This window comes from Hyla sarda, chromosome 1 (genome assembly GCF_029499605.1).
Source record: "Hyla sarda isolate aHylSar1 chromosome 1, aHylSar1.hap1, whole genome shotgun sequence".
NCBI lineage: Eukaryota > Metazoa > Chordata > Amphibia > Anura > Hylidae > Hyla > Hyla sarda.
In genome coordinates this window covers 497,823,808-497,836,853 of record NC_079189.1, presented here as the reverse complement: position 1 = coordinate 497,836,853, position 13,046 = coordinate 497,823,808, and the positions used below count along the sequence as shown (strand labels likewise).

General features: G+C 40.8%; 1 protein-coding gene across 2 annotated transcripts in view; it reads left to right on the top strand.

Moving 5' to 3' along the window:
* DCP2 (decapping mRNA 2) overlaps window positions 1-9,665 on the top strand; it is a 76,308-nt gene extending 66,643 nt beyond the window's left edge. The window contains exons 9-11 of one of the 2 annotated variants that reach the window (XM_056537459.1): window positions 4,343-4,459; window positions 4,646-4,697; window positions 6,816-9,665. In XM_056537459.1, coding sequence (XP_056393434.1) covers window positions 4,343-4,459; window positions 4,646-4,697; window positions 6,816-6,973 — 327 coding nt within the window. In that variant the 3' untranslated portion in view covers window positions 6,974-9,665. The remainder of the gene's footprint in view (window positions 1-4,342; window positions 4,460-4,645; window positions 4,698-6,815) is intronic. The other variant, XM_056537460.1, reaches the window with a different exon arrangement.
* The last annotated feature ends 3,381 nt before the right edge of the window (window positions 9,666-13,046 follow it).

Genomic DNA, 13,046 nt, shown 5'->3' with positions numbered 1-13,046 from the left:
GAATTTTTACCTCATACTTTTTTTTTTTTTTTTTGCCTTCCTCTAGATCAACTCAATATGGACTCATTAGGGATATAGGTTGAACTTGATGGACTCTGGTCTTTTTTCAACCTTATGAACTATGTTACTATGTTAGAAAAGTTAAAAGGAAAAGACCCCCAAAATTTGTAATGCAATTTCTCCTGAGTTTGGAAATACCCCATATGTGGACTTAAAATGCTCTGCGGGGGCACAACAAGGCTCAGGAGTGAGAGCGCCATGTACATTTGAGGTGATTTGCACAGGGGTGGCTGATAGTTACAGCGGTTCTGACAAACGCAAAAAAATATATAGTGAGCCTTAACTACCCACAGGTGTTTGAAGAATTTTCGTTGAAAATAAAACCTTTGTATTTTTCACTGAAATGCTGGTGTTATCCAAAGTTTTTCATTTTCACAAGGGGTAATAGGAAAAAAGACCCCCAAAATTTGTAACACCATTTCTCCTGAGTATTTAAATACCCCATATGTGGATGTTAAGTGCTCTGCTGGTGCACTACAGGGCTGAGAAGAGAAGGTGCCCCATTGGGCTTTTGGAGAGAGAATTTGGCTGGAATTGAAGGCCATGTGCATTTACATAGCCCCCATGGTGCCAGAACGGTGGAACCCCCCACTTGTGACCCCAATTTAGAACTACACCTCTCACAGAATGTAATAAGCTGTGCAGTGAGCATTTACACCCCACTGGTGTCTGACAGATTTTTGGAACAGTGGTCCGTGAAAATGAAAAATGTAACAAATTCTCTCTCCAAAAGCTCATTTTCTTCTTAGCATTGTAGTTCGCCTGTGGGGTGTTAGGGCTCACTGTATGCCTTGTTACGTGCTTTGAGGGGTGTAGTTTCCAAAATAGTATGCCATGTGCGTTTATTTTATTTTTTATTTTTTTGCTGTTATGGCACCACAGGAGATTTCTAAATGTGACATGCCCCCAAAAACCATTTCAACAAAATTTGCTTTCAAAAAGCCAAATGTGGCTCCTTCTCTTCTGAGTATTGTAGTGCACCAGCAGAGCACTTGACATCCACACATGGGGTATTTCCATGCTCAGAAGAAATGGGGTTACAAATTTTGGGGGGCATTTTCTCCTATTACCTCTTGTAAAAAAAAATTGTAAATTTGGGGAAAAAACTGCATTTTAGTGAAAAAAATATTCTTTCATTTACACATCCGAATTTAACGAAAAGTCGTCAAACACATGTGGGGTGTTAAGGCTCACTGTACCCCTTGTTACGTGCCTTGAGGGGTGTAGTTTCCAAAATAGTATGCCTTGTGGGGTTTTCTTTTGCTAATCTGGCAACATAGGGGCTTACTAAATGGGACATGCCCCTCAAAAACCATTTCAGAAAAACTCACTCTCCAAAATCCCATTGTCGCTCCTTTCCTTCTGAGCCCTCTACTGCGCTCGCCGAGCACTTCATACACATATGAGGTATTTCCTTACTCGAGAGAAATTGGTTTACAAATTTTGTGGGACTTTTTCTCCTATTAGCCTTTGTAAAAATTCAAAAACTGGGTTAAGGCTGGGTTCACACTACGTTTTCTCCCATACGGGAGCGCATACGGCAGGGGGGAGCTAAAAGCTCGCGCTCCCGTATGTCACCGTATGCGCTCCCGTATGTCATTCATTTCAATGAGCCGACCGGAGTGAAACGTTCGGTCCGGTCGGCTCATTTTTGCGCCGTATGCGCTTTTACAACCGGACCTAAAACCGTGGTTGACCACAGTTTTAGGTCCGGTTGTAAAAGCGCATACGGCGCAAAAATGAGCCGACCGGACCGAACGTTTCACTCCGGTCGGCTCATTGAAATGAATGACATACGGGAGCGCATACGGTGACATACGGGAGCGCGAGCTTTTAGCTCCCCCCTGCCGTATGCGCTCCCGTATGGGAGAAAACGTAGTGTGAACCCAGCCTTACAAGAACATGCGAGTGTAAAAAAAAATAAAAATGATTTAGAATCTCTAGTATGAACGCCCTCCAAATCCCCTTCAAAACTGAACTGGTCACTGAAAAATTCTGATTTTGAAAATTTTGTGAAAAACTAGAAAATTGCTGCTGAACTTTGAAGCCCTCTGGTGTCTTCCAAAAGTAAAAACATGTCAACTGTATGATGCAAATATAAAGTAGACATATTGTATATGTGAATCAATATATAATTTATTTGGAATGTCTATTTTCCTTACAAGCAGAGAGCTTCAAAGTTAGAAAAATGCAAAATTTTCAATGTTTTTCATAAAATTTTGTAATTTTTCACCAAGAAATGATGCAAGTATCGATGAAAATTTACCACTAACATAAAGTAGAATATGTCACGAAAAAACAATCTTGGAATCAGAATAATCTGTAAAAGCATCCCAGAGTTATTAATCCTTAAAGTGACAGTGGTCAGATGTGCAAAAGGGGCCCTTAGGGTCATAATGGGGTTAAAGGGGTTATCCAGGAAAAAACTTTTTTTTATATATCAACTGGCTCCAGAAAGTTAAACAGATTTGTAAATTACTTCTATTAAAAAATCTTAATCCTTTCAGTACTTATGAGCTGCTGAAGTTGAGTTGTTCTTCTCTAAGTGCTCTGATGACATCTGTCTCGGGAACCGCCCAGTTTAGAAGCAAATCCCCATAGCAAACCTCTTCTACTCTGTGCAGTTCCCGAGACAAGCAGAGATGTCAGCAGAGAGCACTGTTGCCAGACAGAAAACAACAACTCAACTTTAGCAGCTGATAATTATTGAAAGGATTAAGATTTTTTTAATAGAAGTAGTTTACAAATCTAGAAAGAAGAGTTGTCCAGTGCTGGGTTTGCAGGTAAAAGCTTGCTTTTATTTAGAAAATCCGACAGAAACACTTAACAGACGACAATGTCAATAAGTGTTTCTGTCAGATTTTCTAAATAAAAGCAAGCTTTTACCTGCAAACCCAGCGCTGGACAACTCTTCTTTCTATTATCGTTTGAAGGGGTGAGCGACATTTCCTGTTGCTAATTTACAAATCTGTTTAACTTTCTGAAGCCAGTTGATATAAAAAAAAAAAAAAATTTCCCCCATGGAATTCCCCTCTGGATATTTATGGAAGGTCCACATATCTCTTTTTTGGGGCCTGCACAAAGTCAAGGACCGTCTGGCTAGCATGCATCAGCTGGTTGGGAAATTAAAAACAGCTTAATGCAGTTTACTTAAAGTGGGCTTGTGACCAACCCCTCAAAAAAGAGATAGCATTTTCATTAAATAGCTTAGGGTGCCCTGATCACACACACCTTTGTACGGTTTCTTGATATGCCCTTCTATTACTGAGATATGAGGATTTATAGTATGGGAGTGAATATCAGATGGTGGGTGGGATATTACATATAGTACAACATATACACCCCCTGACTATATAATCCCACCCACCGCCTAATATTATTATTTTTTTTAACTCATAAAATTTTTATTAAACAATTTTTTCATACAAGAAGAATAAACAATACAGACCAACATCCTCAAATTCCCCCCTTCCCACCCACAAAAAAGGCCAATACCCACCCCCTCCCCCCAATCCCAGTGTCCTCTCTCCTATAGTAAGGAAAAAAGAACATAGAGTAGTCTCAAAAAACACCATGCATCTCGGGGTGCAACGCAACACAGAAGGGCGGACAATGGAGCAGACGCAGACAACATAGATATACCAGGTCAACCAGGAAACCAATAAAAAAGCATAACATCTATAGAAATGGTCAAGAAGACATAGGCACATCAATGGCGAGGCCCCCTCGCCCCCTCTAAAAGCACCTCCATAGGACTTCTACGCAGACGGCAACCCCGGAGTGTCTAACCAAGGGCTCCAAATCGACTCAAACCACCGTCTAATATTTACTCCCATTTTTTAAATTAAGTTCACACCTTTCTGACTGCCTGAATTGTCAAACCAACTATAAATTCTCATATCCGAAGGATTAGTCACGACCATGGCCGCTTGAAACAGAGTGCTAAGACAGAGATCGTGGGGGTCCTAGTGGCCGGACCCCCTACGATCAGACATCTTATCCCCTATCCTTTGGATAGGGGATAAGATGTCTAGGGGCGGAGTACCCCTTTAATGACCGTAAAATCTAATTATAATTTTTTTGTTTGCCACAGATTTTCTAACCTTTTCCCCCCAACCCCTAGGTACAGGTCCCAGAAATGAGACCCCAGATGGGAATGCCCTCAGAATACCTTTAATAATAGGATGTATGAATATCAGATTGGGTGTCATTAAAGATGTATGTATGTTCCTGAACAATGCAGCAGTGTAGAAAACTCATAATACACTGTTTTGTGTGTTAGAATCAAAACCTTAAGAGTAACGGTAAGAAACATCAAGATTCTCCAATCCAAATCCAGAAGAAGAAAGTGAATGGGATCCACAATGCACAAGCTAAGCAGCAGCAGAACAGTGTTCTGGTAAGCTCCAAAACCCATCCATCAGAAAATTCATAACCATGAGAAAGTTCAACAAAGAAAAAGTTGTGTTATCAGAGTAGTAGAGAAGAAATCCAGTATGTATCTGTAGGGTATGTAGCTGATTTAACAGCATGCAGGCAATGAGATTTAGTGCAATAACCATCTTGTTTCTGTATCTTTTCATAGAAATCAGAGCGAAAGCTTAACCCCAGGAGGCTAAATGACAATTTTGATGTGGGTTCGTATCTTTTTTTTTTTTCCCCCTTTCATTTTTTAAAAAAACTAGAAATTTAATTGAATGTTATATTTCCTTAAAGGGGTACTCCACCCCTAGATATCTTATCCCCTACCCAAAGGATAGGGAATAAGATGTCTGATCGCGGGGGTCCCACCACTGGGGACCACCACAATATAGCATGCGACACCCACCTGTTTCTTGTCCGGAAGCGCTGGAGAGTCTGGGTCCCGACCACGGGAACGGAAGTTTGTGACGTCACGACTCGGCCCCCATGTGAAGTCACGTCCCGACCCCTCAATACAAGTCTATGGGACCCAGACCCTCCAGCGCTTCCGTACAAGAAACAGGTGGGTGTCTCATGCTATATTGCGGGGGTCCCCAGCTGCGGGACCCCTGTGATCAGACATCTTATCCCCTATCCTTTGGATAGGGGATAAGATGTCTAGGGGTGGAGTACCTTTTATAGTATGTGTTTCAGTTAGAGATGAGCGAACTTACAGTAAATTCGATTCGTCACAAACTTCTCGGCTTGGCAGTTGATGACTTTTCCTGCGTAAATTAGTTCAGCCTTCAGGTGCTCCCGTGGGCTGGAAAAGGTGGATACAGTCCTAGGAAAGAGTCTCCTAGGACTGTATCCACCTTTTCCAGCCCACCGGAGCACCTGAAAGCTGAACTAATTTATGCAGGAAAAGTCATCAACTGCCGAGCCGAGAAGTTCGTGACAAATCGAATTTACTGTAAGTTCTCTCATCTCTAGTTTCAGTATATGATTTCAGAACTTCCTTTCTGTGATAAGTTATGGGCTATAACCAGTGCTCAATGTGATCATAGCTCCACAGCTCTTGTGATTAGAAGAGATTTGATAAGTTAGTAGGAGACAAGAATCATTGATAACTCATGTATTCATAGATTTAGATTAATCTCTTACGTTATTTTATGTTGGTCATAAATAGTCAACTTATTCTAGCCTGCTGCGTTTTCACAGTGGGGCTAAAATGAGCATAACCGGCTTTACCGTGCAGGGATCACGAGAGCTTTGCCATTAGTATGATAGCGGGGCTCCTGCTGTAACTACATGGAGAGGAGGGTAGTTTAACTCTCTTCACATGCAGCGGTCATGATTTGTCTGTGGCATGTAGAGTGCTTGCATGCAGCTTACCTTCTGCATCAGCTGTGGAGATCCTTGGCCTCTGTTGTCTTCAGCCATGACAGCTGGGGGTCTTGTGATGTGCACTGATGAAGCACTAGACAGTGCGAAACGGAGCTTGTCTCCTATCTGTACCCCCCCGTTCATGTCCCCTCCTGAGATTTTTATGTGAGTACCTCAATAAAAGAAGTCTGAATACGTACGAATGGTGAGTCGCCGGCTTTTTCCTTTCTCTTACATCTTGTGATGTGCAACATGGCCTGGTATATTACTTGTCAGTATTATGCTTGGGCATTAAGGCCCCAAAGGCATGCTGGGGGAAAAAGGATTAAAGAAGTTGTCTGGCAAAACCTTTTTTTTCGTCTTTTATAAAACAAGGCTGCGTGCTAAAAGTAAAAAAATTAAATACAAACAAAAAAAATCCCCTACCTCCTGGGCTCCTCTCCGCTGTACTTCCTGGTACTGTGGTCAACATGTCACAACACTCAACCAACCACTGGCTGGTGTGGGACACATTTTTTACTTTTAACTGGAAGTATGGGATATATATATATATATGTCATTGCCTGGTAAGCCACAGGTAGAATGCTCAAATACAGTTGGATAAGTTAAGAATCTACAGGGTTGAGAATAAAGAATGGGGAACGAAGGGGCAGAGAAAAAAGGATAAGACTTCAAACAACTTGTGGGAAAAAAAGTGATGATCCAGAGTTCAGCCTAATAACCTTAGAAAGCCAGGAGAGTCCAAGAACTGCTGCCAGGTGACCCACACAGAAGTCCAATGAGTGGCCAGGCATGCTCCTCTAAGCTGCTCATCATTTAATGTTTAATGCAGTATGACCTGTATTAACATATATTCTCCATAGAGAATACTGTTTATAGTGAGGTGTGTGGTCCTGTCCATACAAGCCCATGTATTTAGTTGTGGATAGACATTAAATATATTTTTTAATGCTATTTTTTTCCCTCAGACTCTGTATTTGATGTTAGCATCCCCTCTGAAGGACAGCAGTATGATCAAGATGGTGATGACACTTGCAATGGGACTCTAGAATACCCCCTTTCTTCCAAAGCCTTCCTGGGATTCCGGTTTGACAGGGATGCCATCATGAAATCCTTGGATTTCTGACCCACCAGCAGCTGCACAAGGTCCATGAGTGCTGCACTGTAGCAGCCAAGAGCGGGTTATAACCAAGCCTTACCTTCCTCAGGTTTTTTTCAAGGATGTGCAGGGATCTACTGGGGGTTAAGAGAAGGTCTGTCCTATGAACAGGACCTCACTCTATGTAATTGTGAGTATCTGGTGAAGGGGGTATCTTTCCTTCTTGCACTGTTTTTGCAATATCAGTTTTTTACACACAAGTACCTTTTCAGTGTTCAACTCTCCTGTCATACATATTCAGTGGGCATTGCCTAAATGTAGTTTGTCCTAACAAACTCTTCTCAGTCTACAACTCCCTGAGATAGATGTGACCCTTGGTTTACTATATAGCTCTTACTTGGTGTAGCTTGAATGTAATATGAATGTGTTGTCAATGGTGACTTCAGCATTGCTGCACACCACTTGTTGTGGGGGTGTCTGTATTTTTGTTGCCTTGTATAAAATGCACTGCACATTACCTGACATTAACCTCTGAAGTGAGCTCATAATATTCAGGGTATAACTGTCTGTTCCTATGAATGCAGAATGTTAGCAGTTACCTCTTCTGTAGCATGTCCATAGTGACTGTAAGCATACTGGGAGGATAGAATGGATATTTCTTTAGCTTACAGCTGTTTAGAAGCGTCACTCTAATGGGACTAGACACAAACTCTCCTTAGACATCTACCTTATTTCCCTTTTTCTGCTGCTCCTTCATACATAGGACAGCCTGAGATGTACACAACCTTTTCTGAGGAATGAATGTATTCATTAGGGGATCACATGCTTGTTGTCTGCATTTATTTTGTGTAATGCATCCCGCTATCCTGGCTGACTGCAAGCAATTGCTTTTCCCTCCACCTTTCTGTGAAATAGTTTCCAAAAATGTTCAGGCTGTATTCTATATGTTGGGATTGTTCCCTTATGTATGCCACTCTATGGCAATACTGTGGCACACTTTGGCGTATGCATTTGAAGTTTTTCTGCTGCATAGACTGAGCGGTTTCACTTGAACACAGTGTAAACTTGGCCTAAATGCCACATAATACCTACTTTGTTAGATCGGGGGGCACAATCAGAAGTAACATATTGGAGTGGCAGGACCACTTTTTATTGTGATCGTTGGCAGGTAATGACAGCTGACTTTAATGTATTCATTGTCCTTTACCAGGGACACACAAGACGGTTCTGCACTGACTATGCGTGAGGGAAGTTCTTAGAACCGCAGTAAATATGATCATGTCTTTTGAGGCTCACTGGGAGTGCAGCACTATATACTAACTTGTATTCAGACAGGTTATTACGTTTACTTTCAGAAAACAATTTAATATGTAGCACAGTTCTATAGTGAGTAATTTTAGACTTCAAAAAGAATATTGGGGAGATGATGTTTTCTTATTTGCAAGTCTACATATGGTGCCTAAGATAAGTGATATATGCAGAAGTAAATCAGATGTGATAGAAGTTTGGCCAATATGGACATGTCCCACTCCCTAGTTCATAGTGCACAATTTTCAATGGACTCTAATATAATAAAGTATGAGATTATCCTAGAAAAATGACCATGTAAGAGCTAAGGTTAATTCCTGGTGGAGTGAAAGGAGGTTCCTAGGGACAGAGGACATAATGCACCCCTCTCGCCCCAATGTTGTGATTATTTATATAAATGCACAGAACAAATACTACAAGTTTGGTGTTTACTCATCTTCGGTGTCATGTTTTATTGGCTTCTAAACATTTCTTTTAATATACAGTCTCTAGGTGGTAAAATGTCCCCTTGTTATAGTAACAAAATTTCAGCTTTTCTGGTTTCTCTGTGTAAATGATTTTGTTTTTATTCTGGCTACTGACCTATACTTAGAGCTATGTATATATGGAATCATGTACTGACTCCTAGAATATAATGCTCAGCTACACAACTGTATGTGTGAAGATTGGCAAACAGGCATATTTTGTCCTATTAAAATGACACTAAACCGTATATTTTCTCCATATGTTTTGCATGGTAGGAAAGTCAGTTGGTATTACAATGTGTTAAAGGGGTATTCCGGGATCTAACATTTGGATAAGGGATTTGATGTCTGATCGCGGGGGGCCTGCCGCTGGGACCCCCTGCGATCTCGCTGCAGCAACCGCAAACTGGAGACGCAGCTCCGCATACAATGTGGGTGCTGCAGCGAGATCACGGGGCCCCCCACCATCAGACACCTTATCTATCCTTTGGATAGGGGATTAAATGTTAGATGCCGGAATACCTCTTTAATGCATTTCTTAGAATGTCAAGAACAAGTATCTATTAAGATCAAACAGCAATACTCTTTTCTAATGGTCAATAATGCAATGGAAGAGATGATCTGTATGTGGGCATTTGGGAAAGGTTCCTATATAAGACCGCCGCCTCTTTCAGGGAAATTGCCCCTCTACTAGGGTGACCTCTAAGGGACAGATATTAGTTTATACATATCCTCACATACTAGTAATTGTTTCACGTTCGCACTTGATTGATGTAAGGAAATCTCTTCCTGAAAAGTTTTAGTTTGTCTATTTAAATGTACATAATATTTGAAGGGAGCCTGTTCCTTGGAAAACCTCATGAATTAGGAGGCAATGAGCATAACTCATGTAACTGCACCCTAATACTGAGACATTATGTATCACATAAAATACCTCTTTCTTTACCAATCAAGCTCCTTTACCCCCAAACCTCTGCCAGGTTACTGATGCTGCTTGTGGAAGTCGATCAAAAGGAAAGGGGAGCGTGAGGCAGGGAGAGAGACTTACTGCAACCGCAAGCATTTTTAGTGCGTATTAAATCTCACTGCAGTGGTAAAGTCACAGCTACAGTACACTGCTTTATAATGTCCTCCTTCTTGCAGTGTACTATAAAAATATAAAGGAGCAGGATTTCCTCTTCCGTGTTTGTGTTCAGCAGCTAGGCCCCAACCACAAGCTAAGTGACAACTGGACAATAGAGATGGAGCCTGCAGAGAGAGAGACTGGCATATACAATGTTTAGAATTGGCAAAAATAATGTAAAGCTGTAGCGGACATAGCTTATTCTGTAAGGTTTGCTAAAAGATTAGTTATTAATTAAAGGTTTATTACCACCTGGAATATTCATGGCATATCCACAGAGAATAAATGTTTTGTGGGTCCTACCTCTGAGATCTCTCTAGCCTGCTGGAGATGGTCAGGAAGCCAAAAACAGCCAAACCAGCTTTCTAATTCAATTTGGGTAACACTCATTAAGGGACATTGATCATTAAAAGTAGAGTTTTTTCTTTTTCTAAAAGGGGTACTCTGGTGGAAAATCAACTGGTGCCAGAAAGTTAAGCAGATTTGTAAATGACTTCTATTGAAAAATCTTTACCCATACAATACTGTTTAGCAGCTGTATGCTACAGCGGAAATTCTTTTTTTTGAATTTTTTTTTTCTTGTGCACAGTGGGGTGTCTTGCCAATTGCCTATAATTTCCACCTGTTGTCTGTTCCTTTTTTTTTTTTTTTTTCCTTTTTTTGTTGCATGTGAAATTGTCAATCAGTGTTGCTTCCTGAGTGGACAGTGCGATTTCACAGAAGTGTGATTGACTTGGAGTTACATTGTGTTGTTTAAGTGTTCCCTTTATTTTTTTTGAGCAGTGTATTTTGCTTTGAATTTGCTACTGCACATATTCCTACCCACTAAAGTCAATGGGGGAATTTATCATTGGTTTTACCCTGGTTTTGTGGTGTACATTTGTCTGAGTTTTTCTCAGTTGCTGTTTTGAGACTTTTCATTGCGACTTTTGCTTTAGAAGGTTTTTCCAAAGGAAATGATTTCAGTTGAAATACTGCAGTGGTCAGGAATTCATGAAATACACTTTTCAGTTTGTCGCAACTGCGCTCCGTTAGGCACAAATCTACACCAACACATTTTGTCGCATGAGACAAAAAGTCGCACAAAAAGTCACAGAAGAATCACCATACAAAGTGGAGTACTGAAGTAAGAAATGTAATCAGCACCAGATTCATCACATGCCCTGCACCGTGTAGTACATTTGGTGCAGGTACACAGCCTCCACCACATGAATTAATGGGGTAAAAAGACGTTCACCTACACCACTCTTGATGAATAACCCCCAATGGGTAGTAAAATACGCAGCTGATTTTGCTACCCATTGACTTCAATGGGTAGGAGAATACATTAAAGCACGGCACGTAACCCTACTAAAGATGAGCGAACTTACGGTAATTTGATTCGTCAAACTTCTCTGTGTTTACTGACTTTAGCCTGCATAAATTAGTTCAGCTCTCAGGTGCTTCGGTGGACTGGAAAAGGTGGATACAGTCCTAGGAGAGAGTCTCCAGCCCACCGGAGCACCTGAAAGCTGAACTCATTTATGCAGGCTAAAGTCAGCAACTGCCGAGCCGAGAAGTTCGTGATGAATTGAATTACTGGAAGTTCGCTCATCTCTAAACCCTACCCTTAGATGTAATTTCCCAGCTTTAATTTTATTTTTTTCAGAATTGACAAGTTTTGTTTTAAAGATCTTTTGCACCAATTGGTGCTGTCTATTAGGATCTTAATGGATTAGGATCAAATGTGAAGAAATATTTTTGTCTGGTTGATCTCTAGGCCAAGGAATATGTGAATGTATTAGCAGCTTTGTACTATAGGTTAAGTCTCTTCCAGGATAAAAACATCTGATTTTCTGGCTGCATTCAGAGAACAGGATAATTTTAGGTTTCTGTTATAATGTTTAGAACCCATTAAAGTAATTCATCCTAAGTGTGAAAGTCTAGTGATGTGCAGTGCTTTAGCCTAGTGGCTGTGGTGCTTGAATGTTAGGAAGTCAGGTTGCCTTTGAATATCATTTCATCTTTGGCTGTTCTGTATTCTTGTTTTAATTAAACTACTACATATCTTTTTTGTGCACTATATGGATGTGTAGGCATCCCACTGTCCCCACATACCTGTCTCACTACTACATTTCACAGAGACCTAATACCAATTTTTAACATCTGGCACTCACATTTTCCAGATGTTAAACTGTGCAAGCAGCTTCTGGAAATAAAGGTGTTGAATATTAGGTCACTAAGGTGTCAGGTGCTATATAACTGGCTGTAGTCTCATTACAGTTGCTTCAGTGCAAGCTCCTGTGGCATTGAATGACACTTTCTGTGTTCCGGCATTGATAAACTGTGGCAAATGGCATTGGAGTCAGTGGCTGCACCATCCCTGCATTTTCTCTACACTTACAATGCAGCATTATCTTTCAACCAAGTCATGTGATCTGTCCTGGCAGCTGTAAGTTTCCCAATTGTTTCTCTTTAGTATTGTTGCATAGTGATACTGTGAAGTTCCTTTATCCGATTGACTGAAATCTCCTCTGTATACATTTCTGTAATGCTGTAAACAGCAGTGCGTCACAAGTGTTGATACCAGTCCACTTAATCAGGTGCTTTTTTTTTTTTTTTCCCATTCTAACTTTGGATTTTGGAATGTTTCTATGTTTCTTATGGGATCCATGTTTGGTTTTAAAGAAGAATGGATTAAAACAATGCACCTGTACTATTAGGCTAGGTTCACACTACAGAATTTCCACCTGCAATGCCGCTTTGAAATTGCAGGCAAAAACTCTGCTTACTAAAATGTGTAGTGAATGGGTTTCTGTTCACAAATTCACACTTAGCAATTTAAGCGGATTTTCCGTTCACAAATTCCAGACTGAAGAAAGGTGTTGCTCATTCTTCAGGCGGAAATACTCGCGGAACACATTGCAGTCTATTGGGGACTGCAGTGTCCGCGCGCTCCTAGCGCTGACTGATTCAGTTGGCACTGGTCGCACTCGGAATCTCCGGGCGGACATTTTCCGGAAAGATTCTGTAGTGTGAACCTAGCCTTAGTATGAACAAAGCCTTATGTTATTGGCCAGAGGCAAATAAAAGTTTGAGAACCCTACACAAATGAAGTCATATTGATTGGCCAGTGTGGTTTTAGTTTGACTCATGCAATGACACTTTACTGTATTTGTCTTGTTTAAGCTTTATATAAGTGGCATCTTCCCTCTGAGGTTTTACA